Source organism: Oncorhynchus keta, chromosome 28 (assembly GCF_023373465.1).
Source record: "Oncorhynchus keta strain PuntledgeMale-10-30-2019 chromosome 28, Oket_V2, whole genome shotgun sequence".
Taxonomy (NCBI): Eukaryota; Metazoa; Chordata; class Actinopteri; order Salmoniformes; family Salmonidae; genus Oncorhynchus; species Oncorhynchus keta.
Genome location: NC_068448.1, coordinates 5,911,720 through 5,939,677, shown reverse-complemented (window position 1 = coordinate 5,939,677; position 27,958 = coordinate 5,911,720). Strand labels below are relative to the sequence as shown.

At 45.4% G+C, this 27,958-nt stretch overlaps 1 protein-coding gene across 9 annotated transcripts; it reads right to left on the bottom strand.

Annotated features, from left to right (window-relative positions):
* Positions 1–13: 13 nt before the first annotated feature.
* On the bottom strand, positions 14–27,851 carry LOC118360647 (tumor protein D54). 9 transcript variants are annotated; one of them, XM_035739903.2, is made up of 11 exons: positions 27,575–27,851; positions 19,384–19,538; positions 13,464–13,612; positions 12,521–12,580; positions 10,249–10,296; positions 7,950–8,051; positions 5,623–5,649; positions 4,833–4,877; positions 4,293–4,341; positions 2,596–2,629; positions 14–2,248 (listed from the first exon to the last, which is right to left on the bottom strand). In XM_035739903.2, the coding sequence occupies exons 1-10, from the start codon at positions 27,591–27,593 to the stop codon at positions 2,621–2,623; spliced, it is 663 nt and encodes a 220-aa protein (XP_035595796.1). In that variant the 5' UTR covers positions 27,594–27,851; the 3' UTR covers positions 14–2,248; positions 2,596–2,620. The 9 variants fall into 9 exon arrangements, with proteins under 9 accessions (XP_035595796.1, XP_035595797.1, XP_035595798.1 ...); XM_035739904.2 differs by having other exon boundaries at positions 4,833–4,874; XM_035739905.2 differs by lacking the exon at positions 12,521–12,580 and having other exon boundaries at positions 27,575–27,847.
* Positions 27,852–27,958: the final 107 nt, after the last annotated feature.

Sequence of the window (27,958 nt, the reverse complement as noted above, 5' to 3'; positions counted from 1 at the left end):
CACAACTCTCTCCTTTATTTAAGTGAATGCTTTATTGAAATCCAAACAAAACAAACCACAATTATTTTTTCAGCCAACATTCGCTTATCTGATCCCTTTAATGTCTACAACTAGACTCACGTCCTAAATAAAGCAATTATATATAGTCATTCTTTCATCCCGTTGCAAAAAATGTACATTTGACCCAAACATGTATTTGCAGCTCTACACAAGCTACATAATGCCTTTCTTTGACATGTCATAACCAGAGACAATAGAAACCTACTGTACTTAAATCGGCGTTTACTCAGGCAAGCACAATTCTGATCTTTTGCTGCTAATTAGTCTTGACCAATCAGATCAGATCTTTTAATAATTGTCCAAAAACATCAGAATTAGGCTGCCCGTGAGGACCGGTCTGCCAACACTGATTAAAGACCAGTCCTGGACTAAAAAAAGTATTCAATGGAGATTCTCTGGGAAACCACTATCGGTACCATTATCTTCTGTTCTCGTCGACAACGGTTCTGTACTCGGTCATATATTTATTTAGTTTCATGTAGACCCCAGGAAGAGTAGCTGCTGCATGCGCAACAGCTAAATTGGCATCCTAATGAAATCTAAACTTCAGGATTCGAGAGAGAGAGAAATATAACAGGCAGGTTTAATAAATCAAAACGATTTACAGATGGCACTTAAATACAAAAATGACTCTTATACTCCACCCAAGAGAAGAATCTAAAATGCATCACCTAACGACTACTAAAAATGAACAGATTTTTTTCAAAGTAAATTACTTAAGTAGGATAGATAAAGGCTAAATGAACATCCAATCCCATGGATAGAAAGAGACTAAAAATCAGGCAAAAAAATAATACAAATCTAAAGTAGGTACTTCATGTTGAAAATAACAAAAAGTGACGGTGCTACCAAACCAACGGCTGCTGTTGAAAGTCGCGGCAGGATAACTGTGACCGCTAGTTGATCATCCGCCTTAAAAAGGCTGGATTAGTCCACACTGGCTAAAACAGGAAGTGTTGGTGATCATAACAGTGACGTTAGTCAGGGTCTGTGGGAGTGTATGGTATGTGCACGAGACAAGTGTGTACATACTTCACGTGCGCACACACACACACACGTGGGGAATTAGTTCTGTGACATGGGGACAATTCTTCATATAATAATGTCAGAATGTCTGGACTGAATTTCAAAGTAGATCATCTCAGATGTGGCACATCAGCAGTGAGCCAACAGAGTGATAAAACCCCTCCCCTTTTAAACCCTTTTCTACAACTTAATTTTTTATTTATTTTTTATCCCCAAAAAGAAAGAAACCTTTCTACCAACAAAGTAATAGGAGTGAAAGAATAAGGCCAAAAGACAGTTTCTACATTCGCCAGGAAGCTATACACCAAAGCATTGCTTCACATTCTGTTCGGTGTAGAAAATAAACTGAAGTAAATGCCCAGCAGGGTACAAAAAAAAAAAGAGATGGTTGTTGTATTCATAGTGTTTTTTTATTTTAGACATATATTCTCTCTCCTCTTTTGGAAATTTTTTGCACTCGTGTTTCCTCGAGACTCTCCATCCTCCTTACCTACTGATAAATGCCGACTTGCAGTATTGTTTACAATACATCTATTCATATATAATTTTACATACAGATAAAAGTTATGTAAAAGCAGTGTAAAATAGTTTTATAAATACAAAATGGTTTAAGTTTGTTGTTGTTTTTACAAGCGGTGGTGATTAGATGTCGTGTAACGTGTTGTCCTTTACAGTCGACTGAGATGAGATATGCACATGCTTTTAGTAGGTCGAGGAGGCTGAGGGAGATTCTAGATCGACCCTTAAGCCCATAACTCCGAGGTACTTGTGTCGAGATGAAGTTGACTAGATAGGCACGCAAGCAATCTGGCAACAACTCAGATCGAGTGGCTCCACCTTCTCATAGGATACGTGGAATTGCTGCCGTATTGCTTACACCTGTCCAGTCCTAATCAGATCTCCACAAGGGCCTAGGAGCCAAGGGCCCATTTAGGACTGGGCTATAGGTAACTGAGGAGGGAGGAGGCAGTAGTAGTGAGTAATGGCATATGGTGTGGAGGGTGATGTCACAGGTCAAGGGTCACTCAGCGATGATGTCGTCACAGTCCCGGTGATAAGCGCGGATGGAGGAGCTTCAGAAGGGTGCGTTGTCCTGAACGGGGTTAGTGTCGGTCTGGGACTGGACAGCTTCTCCGTTACGTCTGGGTCCAACCACCATGTACTGAAGGATGAGAGAGAGAATTATTATTATTTTAAATGGTCTGGTATCAATGTGATGGTAAATCTTCCCAGAAGTCATTTCATTCAAAAGGAGCTGTGTGCGAGAGATTAACCCAGTATTTTGAAGTTAATTCATACTGATCATGCATCTGTTAAGAAGTTTCACACCCCCCAAAAAATTAAAAATTGCCTGGGCTGCAGTACCAGTAAAACATTAAAAATAAATAAAGTGACAAACTCAGAGGGTGACACCAAGCTAGAATACAATCTAACAATAACCCAAACAAGCCCGTTAGTAAATATTAGGTACGACTCTTATCAACTTTCCCCAGGCCACGTTTCGGTTACCTGTGCTGCAGCGAAGGGACACAAATCAGCCCAACTGTGAACAGAACAGATGGTCATTCTTCAGGGAGACAGTCATTTAAAAAAATAGATGTTTGAGAGACAGTTGAGAATAATCCAATATCATTTTTTATTTTTTTTAAATGGGATACTTGGGAACCAATAAGGCTCAAGGGGGTGTGGTATATGAACAATATACCACAACTAAGGGCTGTTCTTAAGCACGATGCAACACGGAGTGCCTGGATACAGCCCTTAGCCGTGGTATATTGGCCATATACCAAACCAGAGGTTCCTTATTGCTATTATAAACTGGTTACCGACGTAATTAGAGGAGTAAAAATAAAATTTAAAAAAAGTGTCATACCAATGGTTTATGGCCTGATATACCATGGCTTTCAGGTCTCGAACCACCCAGTGTATAGAAGCATTTATAACCGTCAACTCATTTGTAGGGTACACTTGTTAGCAGCACAGCAAAAATATGCTGTTAGTGCACAATGCAGATACATTTTTATTTTTTTAATGTACAAACTAGAAAAATATACTTTTCCATTTGACTTGTTGGTACATTTCAGTTCAAAATAGAGTTGTGTTGAGTCAGCGTCTACTAGAAGAGAGGTTCTCAAAGTTGGGTTCAGGTCCAGTAGGGGATCCGCGACCAGACGGCGAAACATATACATATTTTTGTAATATAGCAAGCAATAACAGATTAGACTAATTTTTGGACAAGGGATCTGTGGAAAACGTTTAGAGGGTGAAATGTAGTATTATTCATCCACGGTGTCTTGACCCTGAGATGCACAACATGGGCGGCTCGCAGGGGATATTGGTATCCACAAGTCTGGTATTTGCCGGAATGTTCCTTTTTGAACATAAATGCACTAATTCAAAGACGCGAGTCCGGTTCTTTAGCGACACACACGTCTTAAACCTCCCGTTTTGGACTGGATGTGTCTGTAATTCATACATAATCTATGAGCAGAGTTACTGTCTTACTTCAATTAGCCACAAAAATCACTAGTTTGAAAGTGACTGTTTTCTTGAAGGTGTGCTGTGCCATCCTCCCCCCAGCCCCCCAGCCAATGAGCTTCGGCCCCCTGAACTTGAGTGACAGTGAGCAAGAGGCCGGCCCCAGGGTCATCAAATGAGGTTGCAGGACGGGCCCCAACGGCTCAGTGGCCACAGCAAAGAGAGGAACGGCGTAGGACACAATAGTCGGGGGGGGGACGGACGACGACGGACGACGACTTTTGTTTCGTGAGTGTTACTTTCTGAACTACTGGCTAAAAAGTATACAGAAGTAAAACTATTAATCTTAAAACGGCAAATGACACCGACAAAACGTATAGAATTACAAGAAATACGCTTTAAAAACCGCAACATTCTATGATGTCAAGATGGGACCTTTAAAATGTTCTGCAGAAGTCATAGTAAAATGTTCTTTCCCAGGGCCTGAGACTTAGTGAGGCCCTGCACTACAGAAGTCATAGTAAAATGTTCTTTCCCAGGGCCTGAGACTTAGTCAGGCCCTGCACTACAGAAGTCAGTAAAATTGGTTGTATGGGATTTAAAATAAAAAAAATCACTCTAAAGTACGTTGTGTTCTGATATGAGGGGTCCCTGATGAATTGGCTATCAAGAGTGGTCCCTGACGCAGTACAGCATCATCATCTGCCCATGAACCACTTTCAGCTCACCTTGATGTTCCCAACTTTGTCCTCGAACGACTTGAAGGTAGGAGAGTTTCTGCAAAACAGATATTAAAAAACATTCAAGCAAATAAAATAAAAAAATGTCTGCACATGAGCACATAGGAATATCACTGACTAAACAACACAACTTTCAGAAGTGTTCATTCACGATAGAAACCCCCGGATGCTAAAAGAATTAATCCTCTCCTTTAATTAAAGTACATTTAGAATACTAAAGATGCTCAACCACCAGATTCCTTAAATCCAGGGTTAAACTGACGGAGATATCATCTGGTCATATGCTTGTCTTAAGAGTTGCTTAAAAAAAATGTAAAAAAAAAAAAAAAATTAAACGGAGTCAACTCTGTATTGTTTGAGACTATGATTCTGATTACTCCAATTACAAAAGCAGAAATATTTTATTTTAAAAACACCATCACAAACAAGACCACACAACTGTTAATCAAAATGCTAATTTCATTAAAGTGATCAATAAAATAGTGAACTATAATTTCTAGAAAAAAAAAAGTGTGAGAGCCAATTTACCTCATCGTTGGCATACTTATCGATTGGCGGATGGAGTAGTTGCTACTTTGTAAGCGTTAAAGGGAAGGAGACAAGGAAGTGTGAGTGTTAGGAGCCAAAAGCTTGTTTTAGCATTGGGTAGCGCCATTGATGACTTTCACCATTTTGAAGTAGTCATCTAGGGTTAATGACCACATGACGCCAACTAGGTTGTCAGGAGGAATCAGCCAACATTTCAGAACTGCAGGTGGCAGTAAATCACCAGCCTTGGCTTCATACCTGTTCAAACACCCTCCAGGTGGCAGTATGCACCTTTTCAGTTTGTTTACCAACTCAGAGATAGTAGAAGAAGAAAATTGACTACTTCAAAATGGAGATGTCCTCAATGTCACTGCCCCATGCCCTCAGATGCCCTAATGGAGACAGATACAATGTTGCTTCTTCTAACTATCTTTAAAAAGGGACAGAAAGATTCAAGAGCAGACAACGAACCCAGTTAAAGAATGTCTGCAGACAAAGTCTGTGCAAGGTGAGACTGGTGACCACTTCAGGCAAACAAATCAGATTAACAGGCATACTCATATACAGGGAAACTGACCCCCCCCGCAAAAAAAAATAAAAATCAATAGGATATTCATGATCATAACAGCAAGAGGGATGACAAATTAGCATTCAATAAAAGTTATGAATTAACTTCTGCAGCAGACCAGTATACAGACTAGCAGTATTTACTGTACAGATCTGCTATAGAAGTTGATCAAGTAGCTTAATTGGGATGTTTCGGGTCCCAGCAGCAGCAGAGTACTCTTACCCAAAGGAGTTTGAGAAAGGCAGCGCTCTGTAGACCAATCGCAGCAATTAAAAAAACAAAAACAGGAAGAACGAGAACAGGGTGAGGAACAAGAAGTGGTGGGCCGAGCAGAGTTAGCCTATCAGCTTGGGGCATAGATAAGTTACTGTAGGGCAGGGTTGCAGAGGAAGTGTTCTAGACGGCATGGCACACTACTTAGGGCATTACTTTTGACCCTAAGGTTCGGGTCTAAAGTAGTGCACTATATAGGGAATAGGGTCCCATAGGACTCTGGTCTAAAGTAGTGCACTATATAGGGTCCCATAGGACTCTGGTCTAAAGTAGTGCACTATATAGGGTCCCATAGGACTCTGGTCTAAAGTAGTGCACTATATAGGGAATAGGGTCCCATAGGACTCTGGTCTAAAGTAGTGCACTAGATAGGGAATAGGGTCCCATAGGACTCTGGTCTAAAGTAGTGCACTAGATAGGAGAAAAAGGGAGCCATTTGGGACTACCATACGCAGGTCAGCCATGGTGGCTACATGTGTTAGACAGCATCGAACAGGGACACATCATGAAGCCCCTCTAGGGGGTGTTAGACAGCATCGAACAGGGACACATCATGAAGCCCCTCTAGGGGGTGTTAGACAGCATCGAACAGGGACACATCATGAAACCCCTCTAGGGGGTGTTAGGACCCATTATCAGAAATCAATTAGTCAGGCTTGGTGATGATAGATGAAAATTAAACACAATGATCAAACAGACAAATAGAACAAACCACGGCTCGAACCGGGGAGGATGCCAACACACACACTGAAGTGGACTTGGAAACATTAATGAACAAGCATATTCCCGGTTCCCTTAGATAGTAGAGTTAGTGTGTAATTAGGAGGGTGATTAAAGTGTAGGTGTTGAATGGACAGATGGGATTATTTAACATATGTATAACATGAATGACAGCGTTGCTTTGAACCATAAAGGCATCTTCAACATATCTGTACAAAAAGGTCCACATGCCATCACCACAGCTAGTATCTCCACTGAACACAAATATAAACTCAACATGTGTTGGTCCCATGTTTCATGAGCTGAAATAAAGAGCCCAGACAAGTATCACATTTTTGATCCACAAATGTGTTTACATGTTAGTGAGCATTTCTCCTTTGCCAAGATTAATCTATCCTCCTGACAGGTGTCGCATATCAAGAAGCTGATTAAACAGCATGATCTTTACACAGGAGCACCTTGTGCTGGGGGACAATAAAAGGCCACCAAAATGTGCCGTTTTGTCACAACACAATGCCACAGATGTCTCGAGTTTTGAAGGAGAGTTAAACTGGCATGCTGACTGCAGTAATATCCACCAGAGCTGTTGCCAGAGAATTTAATGTTAATTTCTCTACCATAAGCCAACGTCGTTTTAGAGAATTTGGCAGTACGCCTAACCGGCCGCAACCACATGTATGGAGTCATGTGGGCGAGCAGTTCGCTGATGTCAACGTTGTGAACAAAGGGCCCCATGGTGGTGGTGGTGGGGTTATGGTATGGGGCAGGCATAAGCTACAGACAACGAACACAATTGCATTTCATCAAAGGAAATTAGAATGCACAGAGACACCGTGAAGAGATCCTGAGGCCCGTTATCGTACCATTCATTCCCCGCCATCACCTCATGTTTCAGCCTGATAATATACAGCCCCATGTCACATGGATCTGGACACAATTACTGGAAGCTGAAAATGTCCCAGTTCTTCCATGGCCTGCATACTCAGACATATCACCCATTGAGCATGTTTGGGATGCTCTGGATCGGTGTACGACAGCGTTCCAGTTCCCGCCAATATCCAGCAACTTTACTTAGCCATCGAAGAGTGGAACATTCCACAGTCTACAATCAACAGCCTGATCAACTCTATGTGAAGGAGATGTTTCGCGCTGCTTGAGGCAAATGGTGGCAACACCAGATACTGACTGGTTTTCTGATCCACTCCCTTACCTTTAAGGTATGTGGCATCAGGGGTAGTCAACCCTCTTCCTGGATAACTACTGGGTAGTACACAGGTATTTGCTCCAGTCCTGCTGTAATTCCCGATTCAGCTAATCAAGGTCCTGAGGTATAGCTGATTAGTAGATTTGCTACAGCCCTAGAGGGTTGGTCTATATAAATACTACAATTAAACATGCCCAAGTCACTGTTCTGTAACAGTGAAAACATTCGTTATCCGAGGGGCTTTAAAAAAATATATATATAAAAAATAAATCTAGTGATTCTATTTCTATGGTTTTCCACCCCTGTTCTACAGGAAGGGCCGGCGGCAGCCATTTTGTGTCTGGGTCTGTACCTCATGTCTCCCAGTTTCCTGCTGAGGACAGTGCCCATGGTGGAGAAGGCAGCGGTGGTCTTCTGTCCAGCCACAGACAGGGTCTCAGAAGTCTTCTTATACCTGTAAGGGGAGAGAAGAAAATGAGGGAGAGAGAGATGGGAGTAGAGGGAAGATGGTAGACGGAGAGAGGGCGAGAGAATCTCCTTAGAACATGACATTTACATTACATTTACATTTAAGTCATTTAGCAGACGCTCTTATCCAGAGCGACTTACAAATTGGTGCATTCACCTTATGACATCCAGTAGAACAGTCACTTTACAATAGTGCATCTAAACTGAAAACCAGCCTCACTTGGTTTAGAACAGATTAAGCAGTCAGGAAGTCAGCCACTAAGGAGTTAAATCAGACAAAAGCTGCCTTTCAATTTATTTTTTAATTTTTTAAAAAGAGCAGCCCAATTCTGATAAGTTTCCACTAATTGGTCTTTGAACCCGATCAGCTCCTTTGACAAAAATTGGACAAAACATCAGAATTGGGCCTTTGACTGTCTGACTAATGAACAGCCATATAGGAGAAATACTGCAGAAGTACAGAGGAAACAAGCGAAGAGAAAAATAGCACAGCAACAGTTTGTATCCAATACGTGACCAATGTCTCTACCAAGAACATTAAGCATTAGGTCTCCGCTCAATGGTTTGATGGAAAATTACATTAAAAAAAGACAAGGACTTCTCTACTTTATGTCTACATCACACTACCCCCGACCCCAGGAGGTCGAGACGGACCCCCGACCCCAGGAGGTCGAGACGGACCCCCGACCCCAGGAGGGCGAGACGGACCCCCGACCCCAGTGGGAGTTCAGTAGGGCGAGACGGACCCCTGACCCCAGTAGGGCGAGACGGACCCCCGACCCCAGTGGGAGTTCAGTAGGGTGAGACGGACCACCGACCCCCGACCCCAGTGGGAGTTCAGTAGGGCGAGACGGACTACTGACCCCATATACAGTATTTTTAAGTTCAACTGGGTGGGTGGATCAATTGCACAACGCAGCAGCCTAAAACAAAATCTCGAAACTCAAAAAAAAAAGTTATTTTAAAATTGTACTATAAATTGACAACAGTTGAAAAACAGAAGTAAAATAGTCTTTACATTAAAAGATCTCAGCGTCCTTAACAAACCTCAATGTGACCAACCTAAAGCAGGAATCTACCCTGACAAGACTGTGCAGAGTGGAGGACGGCTCGTAGTAATGGCTGGAATAGAATGCTATCAAAACCATGGTAACCACGTGTTCCATTCTACACACATTCCTGCCCTATGCCCATAATATTGTATAATCCCATCGTATACAGATATCCCTCAATGCATGGCTGTTAGGCCTATACAGGGGTGGCACTCCACAGACAGACGACTGAGCAGAGGTGGCGATTGTCTCTAGCGTGGCATCAATAGCTACGTCACCCTGATAGCACAAGCGTCGCTTACTAGACAGCCATTCAGTACACAAGTCTAGAGCGTCTATTCAGACTGACCAATACACCCCCCAAAAAAAAAAAAAATGGTATTGATAACTATCTGATAATAGTGAACACACAATTGGGGAAACTATGCAGCTAGTGGACAATGAATGAATGATAGATTATTACACGTTGTAAAGCAGGTCAGAGGGTCTGCAGATGTACTGGCCTTCTTCTTAGTCATCACATTCAGCCAGACCAGTACATTCAGCCAGACCAGACCAGGACATTCAGCCAGACCAGACCAGTACATTCAGCCAGACCAGACCAGTACATTCAGCCAGACCAGACCAGTACATTCAGCCAGACCAGACCAGTACATTCAGCCAGACCAGACCAGTACATTCAGCCAGACCAGACCAGTACATTCAGCCAGACCAGACCAGGACATTCAGCCAGACCAGGCCTTCAGTAGGACAGCCTCAACTTCAGTCCTCAAGTCACCAACAACTTATGTTGTTGCCCCACACAAGCTATAATAATAATAATAGTAATAATAATAACAACATGCAGGCATGTGCAAGGCTAAGCCAAAAATGTGACTATTGGGGGGGGGGGGCTCCAGGGCTGCAGTTGAGGAACAGGGCCTAAAGAACCAAGACAGAGAAGCTACCGTGAAACCCACACTGAAACCACCTCCCCATCCACACACCACCAGCCAAACAGAACAGAAGCATGGTCAGACAGAACAACTCCTCCCTCCAAGCACCAAGCAAATGGCATGAAGACAGACGCCCCTTTACCCCTGACACCAACGTAAACAAATAAACAGAAAAGTAATGTATATATAGACTCACGCTTCAGATTGGGCAATGCCATCCAAAGTTTCAGACGCTGTCAGATATCTACGGACACACAGTACGACATTGAACATTTTAACCAAAAAAATATATATACTTTTTACATGGAAGGAAAGGGCAAGTTAGAGACACAAAATCAAAATCTTGATTAATGAGTCAAGACAACAGTGACACAATATTTTTTATATATATATATATATATTTTTTTTTTAAGTCTTTGGAAAATTTCAGACATGACAAATGACCAATTCCGCAGAACTTCATAACGTGGGTTGCACTAAACTAGTGTATACGTTTAGGGATTAGAACTCCCTTAGTAACCCACAAAGAGTATCCAGCATCAGAATATTTGATAAGTCATTCAGTTCGCACAAACCAAACAGTGCCTGAAACAAAACATGGAATTAGTGGCATCCTGCAGATCCTGTTTTGTCGGTTGCCAGAATGGAAAGGAGGATGTGGCTACGTTTCTGCTGACGAGAAAGGAAACTGGAAAGAAATACATACCATAGCTGCGGTCCTGCTAAAAATGGGCTAAATGAACACTTCACTTTCTTCTACATCTGTGAATACTGATACAAATCAAAATGTATTTATAAAGCTTTTGTAAAAAAAAAAAAAAGTGCTTATGCAGAAACTCGGCCTGAAAACACCAAACAATGCATATTTTTAGAAGCACAGTGGCTCAGGAAAAACTCCCTAGAAAAAGGCAGGAACCTAAGGAAGAAACAGGATCCGAGATGTGGCCAGTCCTCTTCTGGCTGTGCCGGGTGGAGATCATAACAGAACACGGCCATTAAAACCAGACTGTTCTTCAAAATGTTCATAGATGACCAGCAGGGTCAAATAATAATAATAATAATCACAGTGTTTGCAGAGGGTGCAACAGGTCAGCGCCTCAGGAGTAAAATGTCAGTTGGCTTTTCAAAATGTGTCTGGTCACAATGCAATCACACACAGCCAAGCTAGCCCTCTCTCAATTGGTGTTTCTCCATCTCTCCCCAGCATTCCATTCCTCACCCACACAATCCTGTTAAGAGTCAAACTGTGTGTGTGTGTGTGTGTACTGAAAGAACAGTGCAAGATAGCTCACAAATAAGCCACTTACCAAGCCTGTTAATATTGGCCTACAGCCATTCAGATTTTTGTTGTTGCCGTAGCAACAGTGGTGGCGTGAGGAGGTTAGTTTTACTACCTTTTCACATGGATGTCGAATATAAATACTGTAGCATGGAAGAGGGGGATATTAGGGTCCCTCCCTGTTTCCCTAGCTTAAAGCGCAACTAACTACCACCAAGCTAATAACAGAAGTGTAAAAACAAATATTGTTTTTGGTTCAGACGATGTCACCTTAACACTGAGAAGCCTCGGGCAAGGAAGTTCCCCGCTTTATAGTAAGGAACTGATAGACGACTGACAGACGTCAATGTGATGGTGAGTCATTGCTAGCTAGCGATCCAAAAAAAAAAAAAGGATCATTTTGAGATGGGCCGCCAGCTTTAGCTCCCGCATGGCTCATTGAGACTCCTTACCGGTGTGGAATTATCCAAACGTTTGACTGCCGACACCCCTGTTCAGAGATCTCCAAGTCGTGTCGGCAGGAGATCTCGTGTTCACACAGCAATGACCTTGAAGCCGTCAGCCTCGTTAAAAATAACCCCAAAACAGAAGAAGGCCGTAGAGTCATTTGGTAATACCAGTCCATGCGTTGCTTATGTCTTGATTGTAGCTTATATTAAAAAAAACACCAATGTAGAGAGTTCAATTCCCGGGACCACCCAGATGTAAATAAGCATGAATAAATATTCCACACAGAGTGAGTCCATGCATCTTATGTGACTTGTTAAGCACATTTTTTTTTTTTACTCCTGAACATATTTAGGATTGACATAAGTGGTTTAACTTACTGACTAAAGACATAAAAACTATTCCTACACTATGACACTACCACGACACGGAAAAAAGGGAAAAAAAAAAAGTAGCAAATGAAACCACATCTTTCTGTGACGTTAAAAACCCTCTATATTATTAAATAACTGTTCTTTATAAAAAAAAGATGGTCTCACAGGGAATGGGAGTTTTCACCACGTAGCAGGCAGAGGAACATGCTCCCTGCGGATAACGACAGGTGTTATAACATAATAATATGGTGAGTACAGCAGCCATGTTATTGAAGTTCTGAGCAGAGTGGGGGGGGCAAACACACTAGTTGCAGGCGACAGGTGGCGATCGATTTGAGCAGTAAAACAGGAGAGAGAGAGAGACTCACAACTCCGAACCGGTAACTTTCTCATTCCACTCGCCAAGTTTCTCAGTGGTTCTGACATAGCTAGAAGACAGAGACTGGGGTCAGAGATGTACAGCTCAGCGGTGTGCCCACGGTTAGCCGTCTGCCTGGTCCATGCTATAGGGTGGATCCAGAACCGTAAAACGGGCTCAGATATTATCTATTCACCATGTCATTTACAGAACAGTTCCAGAACGGTAACCAGGCACAGCCCTACAGTAAGAGTCAAGCATTTGTAAGAGGCGTAGGTTGATATGATATCTGAGAAAGGGAACGATCCAGTGGCTACAACCAAAGATAGAATAATGAGCCAGATGTTTCACCGGATGTATAAAATGTGAAGCATCCACTACCAAATATGGTGCCGAGAGGAAGCCCAGTGGCCGGCAGTGGGAGGAGACTGATTTGGGCCAACATTATGCCAATTTTCTCATCGATTAAACATTGGACCGCATTACAATTCTCAGTTCTCAAAACTAAAATCTGGTATGAACACAGTGGACTAAGTTGTCGACTTGACCCTTTTCCAAAGTGTAAAATGTTTTGTTGTTTACGAGTGCAAGGGCAAATTGAGTTACTGCACCTGTGCACTTCAGAGTAGGCGTTCCCTAAAGGATATATATATATATATATATATATATATATATATATATATATACACACACACACACACGATACAACGCGTCAAAAGGATCTCGGTAGCTCGTGCTTGGCTCTGCCCACTAGGACTCATTTTCTCCCATTGAAAAACGACAGGTTGTGGTTTTATCTTCGGTCATTAAAAATCAATTACAATGACTCATACAGAAACTTTAAAACATTATAAGATGTTTCACCCTTCTCGTTTGACTTAGTGTTTTTTTTCATTAACCAAGGATTTGAACATACATTTTTTAAAATTTTAATTAAAGGATCTTCTACTTACGCATTGGAGGTCTGGACATCCTGCCATCCCTTGGTGAGGTTCTGTTTGAGCTCATTGAGGGGGCTCAGCCCCAGCTTCCTCTTTAGCTCAGCAGAATGCTTCTCTTTGGCCAGGAGCACCTGTCTCAGGGTGTTGATCTCCTCCTCCACCTGACAGCAACACACAGGAGAGGTCAGAGGTCAAGTCCAAGCTCCTTTCTCCAGTGTGGGTTAACTGAAGAGACCTTTGGGTGAATAGTCCTAAAGCATGCAAACTACATTGAACCAAAATATAAAAATGCAACAATTTAAGATTTTACCGAGTTAGTTCACATAAGGACATCAGCCAATTGAAATAAATAAATTCGGCCCTAATCTATGGATTTCACATGAATAGATTATACAGACAAGCACATGTCGGTACCTGGTGTGGATCAGAACACCAGTCGGTACCTGGTGTGGATCAGAACACCAGTCGGTACCTGGTGTGGATCAGAACACCAGTCGGTACCTGGTGTGGATCAGAACACCAGTCGGTACCTGGTGTGGATCAGAACACCAGTCGGTACCTGGTGTGGATCAGAACACCAGTCGGTACCTGGTGTGGATCAGAACACCAGTCGGTACCTGGTGTGGATCAGAACACCAGTCGGTACCTGGTGTGGATCAGAACACCAGTCGGTACCTGGTGTGGATCAGAACACCAGTCGGTACCTGGTGTGGATCAGAACACCAGTCGGTACCTGGTGTGGATCAGAACACCAGTCGGTACCTGGTGTGGATCAGAACACCAGTCGGTACCTGGTGTGGATCAGAACACCAGTCGGTACCTGGTGTGGATCAGAACACCAGTCGGTACCTGGTGTGGATCAGAACACCAGTCGGTACCTGGTGTGGATCAGAACACCAGTCGGTACCTGGTGTGGATCAGAACACCAGTCGGTACCTGGTGTGGATCAGAACACCAGTCGGTACCTGGTGTGGATCAGAACACCAGTCGGTACCTGGTGTGGATCAGAACACCAGTCGGTACCTGGTGTGGATCAGAACACCAGTCGGTACCTGGTGTGGATCAGAACACCAGTCGGTACCTGGTGTGGATCAGAACACCAGTCGGTACCTGGTGTGGATCAGAACACCAGTCGGTACCTGGTGTGGATCAGAACACCAGTCGGTACCTGGTGTGGATCAGAACACCAGTCGGTACCTGGTGTGGATCAGAACACCAGTCGGTACCTGGTGTGGATCAGAACACCAGTCGGTACCTGGTGTGGATCAGAACACCAGTCGGTACCTGGTGTGGATCAGAACACCAGTCGGTACCTGGTGTGGATCAGAACACCAGTCGGTACCTGGTGTGGATCAGAACACCAGTCGGTACCTGGTGTGGATCAGAACACCAGTCGGTACCTGGTGTGGATCAGAACACCAGTCGGTACCTGGTGTGGATCAGAACACCAGTCGGTACCTGGTGTGGATCAGAACACCAGTCGGTACCTGGTGTGGATCAGAACACCAGTCGGTACCTGGTGTGGATCAGAACACCAGTCGGTACCTGGTGTGGATCAGAACACCAGTCGGTACCTGGTGTGGATCAGAACACCAGTCGGTACCTGGTGTGGATCAGAACACCAGTCGGTACCTGGTGTGGATCAGAACACCAGTCGGTACCTGGTGTGGATCAGAACACCAGTCGGTACCTGGTGTGGATCAGAACACCAGTCGGTACCTGGTGTGGATCAGAACACCAGTCGGTACCTGGTGTGGATCAGAACACCAGTCGGTACCTGGTGTGGATCAGAACACCAGTCGGTACCTGGTGTGGATCAGAACACCAGTCGGTACCTGGTGTGGATCAGAACACCAGTCGGTACCTGGTGTGGATCAGAACACCAGTCGGTACCTGGTGTGGATCAGAACACCAGTCGGTACCTGGTGTGGATCAGAACACCAGTCGGTACCTGGTGTGGATCAGAACACCAGTCGGTACCTGGTGTGGATCAGAACACCAGTCGGTACCTGGTGTGGATCAGAACACCAGTCGGTACCTGGTGTGGATCAGAACACCAGTCGGTACCTGGTGTGGATCAGAACACCAGTCGGTACCTGGTGTGGATCAGAACACCAGTCGGTATCTGGTGTGGATCAGAACACCAGTCGGTATCTGGTGTGGATCAGAAAACCAGTCAGTATCTGGTGTGGATCAGAAAACCAGTCAGTATCTGGTGTGGATCAGAAAACCAGTCAGTATCTGGTGTGGATCAGAAAACCAGTCAGTATCTGGTGTGGATCAGAAAACCAGTCAGTATCTGGTGTGGATCAGAAAACCAGTCAGTATCTGGTGTGGATCAGAAAACCAGTCAGTATCTGGTGTGGATCAGAAAACCAGTCAGTATCTGGTGTGGATCAGAAAACCAGTCAGTATCTGGTGTGGATCAGAACACCAGTCAGTATCTGGTGTGGATCAGAACACCAGTCAGTATCTGGTGTGGATCAGAAAACCAGTCAGTATCTGGTGTGGATCAGAAAACCAGTCAGTATCTGGTGTGGATCAGAAAACCAGTCAGTATCTGGTGTGGATCAGAAAACCAGTCAGTATCTGGTGTGGATCAGAAAACCAGTCAGTATCTGGTGTGGATCAGAAAACCAGTCAGTATCTGGTGTTGCCACCATGCGTCATGCAGCGCGACACATCTCCTTCACATAGAGTTGATCAGGGATGTTGATTGTGGCCTGTGGAATGTTGTCCCACTCCTCTTCAATGAATGTGAAGTCGCTGGATATTGGCGGGAACTGGAACGCGCTGTCCTACACGTCGATCCAGAGCATCCCAAACATGCTCAACGGGTGACATGTCTGGTGAGTATGCAGGCCATGGAAGAACATGTTCAGCTTCCAGGAATTGTGTACAGATCATTGCAACATGGGGCCGTGCATTAACATGCTGAAACATGAGCTGATTGTGGCGGATGAATGGCACGACAATGGGGCCTCAGGATCTCTTCACGGTATCTCTGAGCATTCAAATTGCCATCGATAAAATGCAAGTGTGTTCATTGCTTATCCGTAGCTTAAGCCTGCCCCCCGTACCATAACCACACCGTGGGGCACTCTGTTCACAACGTTGACATCAGCAAACCGCTCACCCACACGATGCCACACTTGTTTTGCCCACTATGACTCATTTGTTCCCATTGGAAAGGACAGGCTGCGGTCTATTTTAGTTATAAAGATCTTTGGTGCACCGGTCATGCTGTTTAATCAGCTTCTTGATATGCCACACCTGTCAGGTGGGTGGATTATCTTGGCAAAGGAGAAATGCTCACTAACAGGGATGTAAACAAATTTGTGCCCAACATTTTAGAGAAATATGGTTTTTTTTTGTGCGTATGGAACACTTCTGGGATCTTCATTTCAACTCATGGAACAGGGGACCGACACTTTACATGTTTATACTTTTGTTCAGTGTCCCCATTGTCTGAAACAGATGTTTGTTGAATGGATTATTAGTAAACCAAACACTAGGGACGACAGGGCCTACATTGGTGAGCTCACACCAACAGACAGGGCCTACATTGGTGAGATCAGACCAACAGACAGGACCTACATTGGTGAGCTCAGACCAACAGACAGGGCCTACATTGGTGAGATCAGACCAACAGACAGGACCTACATTGGTGAGCTCAGACCAACAGACAGGGCCTACATTGGTGAGATCAGACCAACAGACAGGACCTACATTGGTGAGATCAGACCAACAGACAGGGCCTACATTGGTGAGCTCAGACCAACAGACAGGGCCTACATTGGTGAGATCAGACCAACAGACAGGGCCTACATTGGTGAGATCAGACCAACAGACAGGACCTACATTGGTGAGATCAGACCAACAGACAGGACCTACATTGGTGAGCTCAGACCAACAGACAGGACCTACATTGGTGAGCTCAGACCAACAGACAGGACCTACATTGGTGAGCTCAGACCAACAGACAGGACCTACATTGGTGAGATCAGACCAACAGACAGGACCTACATTGGTGAGCTCAGACCAACAGACAGGACCTACATTGGTGAGCTCAGACCAACAGACAGGACCTACATTGGTGAGCTCAGACCAACAGACAGGACCTACATTGGTGAGCTCAGACCAACAGACAGGACCTACATTGGTGAGCTCAGACCAACAGACAGGACCTACATTGGTGAGCTCAGACCAACAGACAGGGCCTACATTGGTGAGCTCAGACCAACAGACAGGACCTACATTGGTGAGCTCAGACCAACAGACAGGACCTACATTGGTGAGCTCAGACCAACAGACAGGACCTACATTGGTGAGCTCAGACCAACAGACAGGGCCTACATTGGTGAGCTCAGACCAACAGACAGGGCCTACATTGGTGAGCTCAGACCAACAGACAGGGCCTACATTGGTGAGCTCAGACCAACAGACAGGACCTACATTGGTGAGCTCAGACCAACAGACAGGGCCTACATTGGTGAGCTCAGACCAACAGACAGGACCTACATTGGTGAGCTCAGACCAACAGACAGGGCCTACATTGGTGAGCTCAGACCAACAGACAGGGCCTACATTGGTGAGCTCAGACCAACAGACAGGGCCTACATTGGTGAGCTCAGACCAACAGACAGGACCTACATTGGTGAGCTCAGACCAAAAGACAGGACCTACATTGGTGAGCTCAGACCAACAGACAGGACCTACATTGGTGAGCTCAGACCAACAGACAGGACCTACATTGGTGAGCTCAGACCAACAGACAGGGCCTACATTGGTGAGCTCAGACCAACAGACAGGACCTACATTGGTGAGCTCAGACCAACAGACAGGACCTACATTGGTGAGCTCAGACCAACAGACAGGACCTACATTGGTGAGCTCAGACCAACAGACAGGACCTACATTGGTGAGCTCAGACCAACAGACAGGGCCTACATTGGTGAGCTCAGACCAACAGACAGGACCTACATTGGTGAGCTCAGACCAACAGACAGGACCTACATTGGTGAGCTCAGACCAACAGACAGGACCTACATTGGTGAGCTCAGACCAACAGACAGGACCTACATTGGTGAGCTCAGACCAACAGACAGGACCTACATTGGTGAGCTCAGACCAACAGACAGGGCCTACATTGGTGAGCTCAGACCAACAGACAGGGCCTACATTGGTGAGCTCAGACCAACAGACAGGACCTACATTGGTGAGCTCAGACCAACAGACAGGGCCTACATTGGTGAGCTCAGACCAACAGACAGGACCTACATTGGTGAGCTCAGACCAAAAGACAGGACCTACATTGGTGAGCTCAGACCAACAGACAGGGCCTACATTGGTGAGCTCAGACCAACAGACAGGACCTACATTGGTGAGCTCAGACCAACAGACAGGACGACAGGGCCTACATTGGTGAGCTCAGACCAACAGACAGGGCCTACATTGGTGAGCTCAGACCAACAGACAGGACCTACATTGGTGAGATCAGACCAACAGACAGGGCCTACATTGGTGAGATCAGACCAACAGACAGGACCTACATTGGTGAGATCAGACCAACAGACAGGGCCTACATTGGTGAGCTCAGACCAACAGACAGGACCTACATTGGTGAGCTCAGACCAACAGACAGGACGACAGGGCCTACAACATTGGTGAGCTCAGACCAACAGACAGGACGACGGGGCCTACAACATTGGTGAGCTCAGACCAACAGACAGGACGACAGGGCCTACAACATTGGTGAGCTCAGACCAACAGACAGGACGACAGAGACAGATGACACGACCCTAGCTTGGCTGGTTGAGAGTAGAGCTCCTCGGCCTCTTCCTCTGTGAGCCCTGGGGGCAGCGTGTTGATGGCTACTACACCCATGGCTACCACTAACCTTAACCCCAACAGACAGGACAACAGGGCCTACCTTGGCTAGATCAGAGTAGAGCTCCTCGGCCTCTTCCTCCGTGAGCCCTGGGGGCAGCGTGTTGGCGGCTGCTACTCCCATGGCTCCCCCCTCCGTTAGGGAGTCTACACCTCCTGCAGGGCCAAGGCCCTTGTTGGGGGAGTTCAGGTTGATGTCTGGTTCGAGAGAGAGAGAGAGAGTGTGTGGGGGCATGCTGAGATGAGAATAGGAAGCCTTGCATTTAAATTGTTAATGTCATCAACAGGAAAGGGAACTAGACATCTGCATCTTTCACCCACGGTCTTTAGTCACACAAGCTAGGTTTCCATGGTGACATAATTTCATATGAATATTCTAAAATAAAATAAGCGCATTTTCTCCATCAGAGATGTTTCCATCAATTTGACTCGTTGCAAATCAAAAGGATGTGTGTTGATGACGTATCGCACATAAAAACAATTTGTGCGGTTGAATAAAATGTGCGAAAGTCAAATGGGTTTCCATCGCCTTGTCCCAACCGATGTTGTGTTATATAACGAATGTGGCCACTCTAGTCTTGGCACTTTGGCTCTAGTCAACAGCTCGCAGATTATTCTAACTATTTATTTATATTCTTTGCTTTTAACTAGGCACGTCAGTTAAGAATAAAATTATTCTTATTTTACAATTACGGCCCCTGGCTAAACACAGACAACGCCGGGTCAAATTGTGCGATGCCCCTATGGGACTCCCAATCACGGCCGGATGTGATACAGCCTGGATTCGAACCAGGGTGTCTGTAGTGACGCCTCTTACACCGAGATGCAGCGCCTTAGACCGCTGCGCCACTCAGGAGCCCGAGTGACAGGTCGACAACCTATAATGAACGTGATGATATTATGGCGGGATTTATTTTTATGTGTCAAAAAGTAGTCAAGCATCAATCTCCAGAGTATTATTGAGACTCATTATTTAGTGGGAAGGAGCATCCTCCTGTATGAGAACACAGGACCTTCACGCAGAAAATATTCACACCAAGACTTTTCCCAGTGTGTTACAAAGTGGGACTAAACTGGATATAATTGCCTTTGTGTGTGTGTGTGTGTGTGTCAGCAATCTACACAAAATACTCTAAAAACCATGTCAAAGTGGAAGAACAATGATGCAGTAATGTGTTGGATTTGCCCCAAACATAACTGTATTCAGAACAAAAAAAATTCACTGGTTCTCTTTTTTGCCTTTTTTTGTGTCCTGTCCGATCTTGACTGAGGGACACTACAGATAATTAATTGTTATGTGTTGTGGTACAGAGATGAGCTGGTCATTCAACCATCATGTTAAAACCCCCATTACTGCACACAGATCGTTCATGCAACTTATTATGTGACTTGTTAAGCACATTTTTACTCCGGAACTGATTTAGGCTTAACATAACAAAAAAATAAAGGGTAGAATACTCGACTTAAAGACATTTCAGCTTTTAATTTAGAAATTAATTTGTAGAAAAGTCTGAAAAACACAATTCCACTTTGACAGTATGGGGTTAATAGGTGGCATAAAATAGATTTCTAAATTCAGGCTAACAACGAGATGTGGAAAAGTCAAGGTGTAAAATTGGCGCCGACGGCACCATCGCGTGACCTCCTTCCGTGTGATGGTTATTATATCAATATTTGCGCCGCCATTTTTTGCGTAATACATTTGACAGAATAAACGATCCCACCTTGCCTAAGGCATTCTGTTTTGTTGACATTTTGGAAGTTTACAGACAAATTTGCTGTTTCTATCAGGCCTGTCATGACTTTATCCGGCTTATTTTTTATCCGGTTTAGTCGAATAAAATAAAAGGTTGTGTGGAAACAGGTTACAGGCAGCTACACACACACACAGAGAGAGAGACGGGCAGCAGCTACAGAGCGAGAGAGAGAGAGAGACGGGCAGCAGCTACAGAGCGAGAGAGAGAGAGAGACGGGCAGCAGCTACAGAGCGAGAGAGAGAGAGAGACGGGCAGCAGCTACAGAGCGAGAGAGAGAGAGAGACGGGCAGCAGCTACAGAGCGAGAGAGAGAGAGAGACGGGCAGCAGCTACAGAGCGAGAGAGAGAGAGAGACGGGCAGCAGCTACAGAGCAAGAGAGAGAGAGAGACGGGCAGCAGCTACAGAGCAAGAGAGAGAGAGAGACGGGCAGCAGCTACAGAGCAAGAGAGAGAGAGAGACGGGCAGCAGCTACAGAGCAAGAGAGAGAGAGAGACGGGCAGCAGCTACAGAGCAAGAGAGAGAGAGAGAGACGGGCAGCAGCTACAGAGCGAGAGAGAGAGACGGGCAGCAGCTACAGAGCGAGAGAGAGAGAGAGACGGGCAGCAGCTACAGAGCGAGAGAGAGAGAGAGGGCAGCAGCTACAGAGCGAGAGAGAGAGAGACGGGCAGCAGCTACAGAGCGAGAGAGAGAGAGACGGGCAGCAGCTACAGAGCGAGAGAGAGAGAGACGGGCAGCAGCTACAGAGCGAGAGAGAGAGAGACGGGCAGCAGCTACAGAGCGAGAGAGAGAGAGACGGGCAGCAGCTACAGAGCGAGAGAGAGAGACGGGCAGCAGCTACAGAGCGAGAGAGAGAGACGGGCAGCAGCTACAGAGCGAGAGAGAGAGACGGGCAGCAGCTACAGAGCGAGAGAGAGAGACGGGCAGCAGCTACAGAGCGAGAGAGAGAGACGGGCAGCAGCTACAGAGCGAGAGAGAGAGACGGGCAGCAGCTACAGAGCGAGAGAGAGACGGGCAGCAGCTACAGAGCGAGAGAGAGAGACGGGCAGCAGCTACAGAGCGAGAGAGAGAGACGGGCAGCAGCTACAGAGCGAGAGAGAGAGACGGGCAGCAGCTACAGAGCGAGAGAGAGACGGGCAGCAGCTACAGAGCGAGAGAGAGACGGGCAGCAGCTACAGAGCGAGAGAGAGACGGGCAGCAGCTACAGAGCGAGAGAGAGACGGGCAGCAGCTACAGAGCGAGAGAGAGACGGGCAGCAGCTACAGAGCGAGAGAGAGACGGGCAGCAGCTACAGAGCGAGAGAGAGACGGGCAGCAGCTACAGAGCGAGAGAGAGACGGGCAGCAGCTACAGAGCGAGAGAGAGACGGGCAGCAGCTACAGAGCGAGAGAGAGACGGGCAGCAGCTACAGAGCGAGAGAGAGACGGGCAGCAGCTACAGAGCGAGAGAGAGACGGGCAGCAGCTACAGAGCGAGAGAGAGACGGGCAGCAGCTACAGAGCGAGAGAGAGACGGGCAGCAGCTACAGAGCGAGAGAGAGACGGGCAGCAGCTACAGAGCGAGAGAGAGACGGGCAGCAGCTACAGAGCGAGAGAGAGACGGGCAGCAGCTACAGAGCGAGAGAGAGACGGGCAGCAGCTACAGAGCGAGAGAGAGACGGGCAGCAGCTACAGAGCGAGAGAGAGACGGGCAGCAGCTACAGAGCGAGAGAGAGACGGGCAGCAGCTACAGAGCGAGAGAGAGACGGGCAGCAGCTACAGAGCGAGAGAGAGACGGGCAGCAGCTACAGAGCGAGAGAGAGACGGGCAGCAGCTACAGAGCGAGAGAGAGACGGGCAGCAGCTACAGAGCGAGAGAGAGACGGGCAGCAGCTACAGAGCGAGAGAGACGGGCAGCAGCTACAGAGCGAGAGAGACGGGCAGCAGCTACAGAGCGAGAGAGACGGGCAGCAGCTACAGAGCGAGAGAGACGGGCAGCAGCTACAGAGCGAGAGAGACGGGCAGCAGCTACAGAGAGAGAGAGAGACGGGCAGCAGCTACAGAGCGAGAGAGAGACGGGCAGCAGCTACAGAGCGAGAGAGACTGGCAGCAGCTACAGAGAGAGAGAGAGAGACGGGCAGCAGCTACAGAGCGAGAGAGAGACGGGCAGCAGCTACAGAGAGAGAGAGAGACGGGCAGCAGCTACAGAGTGAGAGAGACGGGCAGCAGCTACAGAGAGAGAGAGAGACGGGCAGCAGCTACAGAGAGAGAGAGAGACGGGCAGCAGCTACAGAGAGAGAGAGAGACGGGCAGCAGCTACAGAGAGAGAGACGGGCAGCTACAGAAATGGATAAGGAGATTGAAACAGCGACACGATGTAAGGAAAGTGCTTAGTGCCATCAAACGCAGAAGACCCCCAGAGGAGAGCAGGTCTAATTACAGAGTTAGGCCTAAACCTTCTTCTAAGAGGAAAGAGCCCACCACGGGAGCAGCAGCCCTTTAAAAAAATGTCCATTAGTTCACTCCTGACTCTCTATCCTCTTGAGTGGACTGGGCTACGCTGGTGTCCCAAATGGCACCCTATATAGTGCACTACATCGGGAATAGGGTGCAATTTAGGACACCAAGAGGAAACACTTTTTTTTTTGTTACATGATTCCATTTGTTTTATTTCATAGTTTATGCCTGTCTTCACTATTATTGTACAATGTAGAAAATAGGTCAACAAAAACCCTGGAATGAGAACGTGTCCAAACGGTTAACTGGTACGGGACATACAGTGCAGTCTGGAAGTACTCAGACCCCCTGACTTTCACATTTTGTTAGGTTACAGCCTTTTCTAAAAAATAAAAGGATTACACAACAAAATCCTCAATCTATACACAATAATGGCAAACCGAAAACGGGTCTAGAAATTTTAGCACGTATTAAAAATGAAAAAAAAAAAAACAGAAATACCTTATTTACATAAATATTCAGACCCTTTGCTATGAGACTGGTAATTGAGCTCAGGTGCATTCTGTTCCCATTGATCATCCTTGAGATGTTTCTACAACTTGATTGGAGTCCACCTGTGGTAAATTCAATTGATTGGACATGATTTGGAAAGGCATACACCTGTCTATATAAGGTCCAACAGTTGACAGCACATGTCAGAGCAAAAACCAAGCAATGAGGTCGAAGGAATTGTCCGTCAAGCTCCGAGACAGGATTGTGTCGAGGCAACAGATCTGAGGAAGGGTACCAAAACACGTCTGTAACATTGAAGGTCCCAATAACACAGTGGCCTCCATCATTCTTAAATGGAAGACGTTTGGAACGAACCAAGACTCTTCCTAGAGCTGGCCGCTCGGCCAAACTGAGCAATCGGGGGAGAAGGGCCTTGGTCAGGGAGGTGACCAAGAACCCGATGGTCACTGACAGAGCTCCAGAGTTCTTCAGGGGAATAGTTGTTATTCTGGAAGTTTCTCCCATCTCTGCAGCACTCCACCAATCAGGCCTTTATGGCAGAGTGGCCAGACAAGAACCCACTCCTCAGTAAAAAGCACATGACAGCCTGCTTGGAGTTTGCCAAAAGGCACCTAAAGATTGTCAGACCATGAGAAACAAGATTCTCTGATCTGATTAATAACAACATTGAACTCTTTGGCCTGAATGACAAGTGCCACGTTTGCAGGAAACCTGAAGTGGGGGTTGTTATTTCAGAAGTTTTTTTTGTGTGATAAAAAAAAAATCAATAAACCTGTTTTCACTTTATCAATATGGGGTGGTGTAGATTGGATTCAATAAAAATTAAAAATCATTGTAGAATATGGCTGTAACGTAACAAAATCTAGAAGTAAAAGCAAGGGGTCTGAACACACTGTATATATATATATATATATATAATAAATTACATTTAGGTACAATTTTATAAAATGCCGACAGAATCTGTTTGTTCGACATGGTGGAATCTTGTGTGTCTAAAATGTATTATGCGACAAATGGCGACAGGAAATGTCTTTATGTGCAAATATTAATATAATAACCACATAAAAAGTCAACTTGGGAGTCACACAGTGATACTTTGTGTGGTCCTCCCACTACAACTCAGGAAACCATGCAGATTATTAGGCTACACATTAAGTCATGATAAACTTTCACCACCCTGTGAAGTGTATGGTGAGGAGTTTGATGCTGCCTTGCTAATATATATGGGGTGTTGTTCTGGTGACTTGACGATCGATGTAGACTAGCCTACCCGCACTCTATCTGCCAGCTGTTGGCTGGAGGGCACGTGCCAAGAGTTGAAAATGCGATGGAAACACATTGTACAGAATAAAACATCTAAAGGTCATTGTGTGCACGACATCTGCACACAGATTTTTATCCACAACAAGTCAGTTTGGTGGAAACACACCACTGTTGGGAAAATGTGCATATTTTCTTTGTTTCTCCACTTCCCCTTCAGACAAGATAGATTTTTTTTTACTCAGTGCTAGAGGCGTCACTACAGACCCTGGTTCGATCCTGGGCTGTAATCACAACCGGCCGTGATCGTGAGTCCCATAGGGCGGTGCACAATTGGCGTCGTTAGGGAAGGGTTTGGCCCGGGGTAGGCCATCATTGTAAAATAAGAAATTGTTCTTAACTGACTTGCCTAGTTAAAATAGTTCAATACTAAATAGTCCAAATGTGCACGGTTTCATGTGACTAATATGAAAATATCCGGTAGAAGTTAAGTTTACACCCCTTCGTCTTGAGTTGGTCAATAGCACTACTCCTAGTAGGAGTGGGAACATTAAAGCGGTCCTTTTCATTCAATGAGAGACGACTAGTTTTCATGCACATTTTGTCACTTGTGAAATATTGCACCAAACATCTTAGTGAGATGTAAAATTGCGCGATCAAGATCTCTTCGGAAAAACGTCAGAATTAATGACCGCTTTCTTGATTTGTCTTGGATTAATTCGGGCTATGTTGAGGAATCGTTTCTGGCCAGGTCGCTGCTACCGCAGGGAGACAGTCATGTTGCCGCTTTGCTTATTTAAATTGAAGGCTTTTAAAGAGTTTGCCCACACAGCCGGTATCTTCGCCAAGCTTCGCTAGGAGCAAACTAGCTGAGCAAACGCTCAACTCTTATCTTATACCAATGCGGAGTTCAGTATGGATAACAGGTTGCGTGATTTGCTAGAAAAAAATACTTTAAAAATATAAATAAAAAGTTGATTATGAAAACGCTTACATGTGCCCGTTTGTCCTGGACAACTGTGGTCCTTCTGCTCAAAAAAACTAATTTTAATTAAAAAATAACGTATAGAATACAACCGCAAAATCCCCCATTTCTATTACTCGGTCTCAGTGCGATTGTTTGTATTTCAGCATCCCGGTGGAAGGACCGCAGTTGTACACGTAAGCTTTTTCCAGAATTGACATTATTACAAGAGTCAACTGATGGGGACAATGTTGGAGCTACCAAATAAAAACGAAACTCCGCCTGATAAGAGAACAGAGTTGAGCGTTCCTCAGCTAGGAGCAAACTGAACCTACGGATGCCTTTAAAGGGAAATGCATCTAAACTAACATTATGTAACGTTAGCTAATCAAACAATTCGATAGCTAGGCTAAATGCCACCGCCCTGGCATAATTGCCCCCCAATCTCAACACTGGCCCGATTTTGAAGAAACTTGGGCGATTGTTGCGTCTTGCCATAGAGAACCGGCATTTAACAAAATTACACTGATTGACCCAAGGCGGGTGCTATAATAATAATGAAATGAAATTTGTTAGAACAGAGAGGAAGATGCAAAGCGAGAGGGATAACTTGGCCCAAAATACGTCTTCTCCAGCAGGTGGCGTATAGAGTGTATATGCTACTGGTACACACAGGCTAACTGGCTTTCATTTTAAGACATTTATTTTCCATTAGAGACACTTCAGTATCTCTGGTCAACATAATAGATCTGTGGTCACAACTGAACATGTGTCACACGCTATAACTCAATGGCCGCTACATCTTTCGTGGGGTATGACATGTTCACTGTTGTTGCCTTGTTGGTCATTGGGAACATAGCCAAGGTGTGTCACTCAATTGAACCATATCAGCTGGCAAGCGAACAAACTAGTTAACCAACCATCCTGGCTGCGTTCTTGTCTAGCCATTTACGTGTTCTAACTATCAAGCAAAATAGCCTTTGTTTACAAAAAAAAAAAAAAGATACGAGCGATTTAAAAAAAAAGCTAATTGAATAATCGCATAACTATAAAAACATTAAAAGAGATCATTGATAAAGGGACTAAACTATGATTAACAAAGATATTTAAATCACAGTAACTCGATCTCTGCCCTCCGTTCCCCTTCCTATGACATTTCCAGAAGAACGGCTGTTGTTGCCGCCCCAAGTTGCGTTCATATCCAATGCACAATCATGAACAGGAATTCGTAATAACTTCCCCCTAAAATCAACGGCCAGCTGGCAAATATGTCTTAAATTCAACAACAACAGTGTCAGTAATTTACGTTACCTTGACCAACGGGGTCCATGGCGTCGAATGAGCGGAGTGTTTGAGCGCCTTAAAAGCGAGAACGACGTTAGCTAGAAAAGGGTGGTGGCTAACTAGCTAGCAGAGCCGTCCACTCAATCAAACGAAACCTGTGGCGTGACAGTCACTCAACAATAACAACCTCATTCGTCGAGGGACACCGATACGAACAGGTAATACTCGCTCCAATAATAAAGCCACATCAGCTCGATGATGAACTCTCAGGTTGCGCCTTTTCCGGCGTCTGTTGATGACGTTTTTGATGGCGTCACCTTGCCCCGCTCGTCACACGGACGTAACGTCATAAACCCCGCCCATTTAAACAATTGATTTTCTGTTAAAATTTGATTTTAAACCTAACCATAA

What these genes read in the sequence shown, in the direction of transcription:
- LOC118360647 (XM_035739903.2), bottom strand. An exon ending in GATGTCCAGACCTCCAATGC is followed by an intron (nt 12,581 to 13,463) that starts GTAAGTAGAAGA and finishes TCTGTCTTCTAG; the next exon opens with CTATGTCAGAACCACTGAGA. An exon ending in GGCATTGCCCAATCTGAAGC is followed by an intron (nt 8,052 to 10,248) that starts GTGAGTCTATAT and finishes CTCCCCTTACAG; the next exon opens with GTATAAGAAGACTTCTGAGA.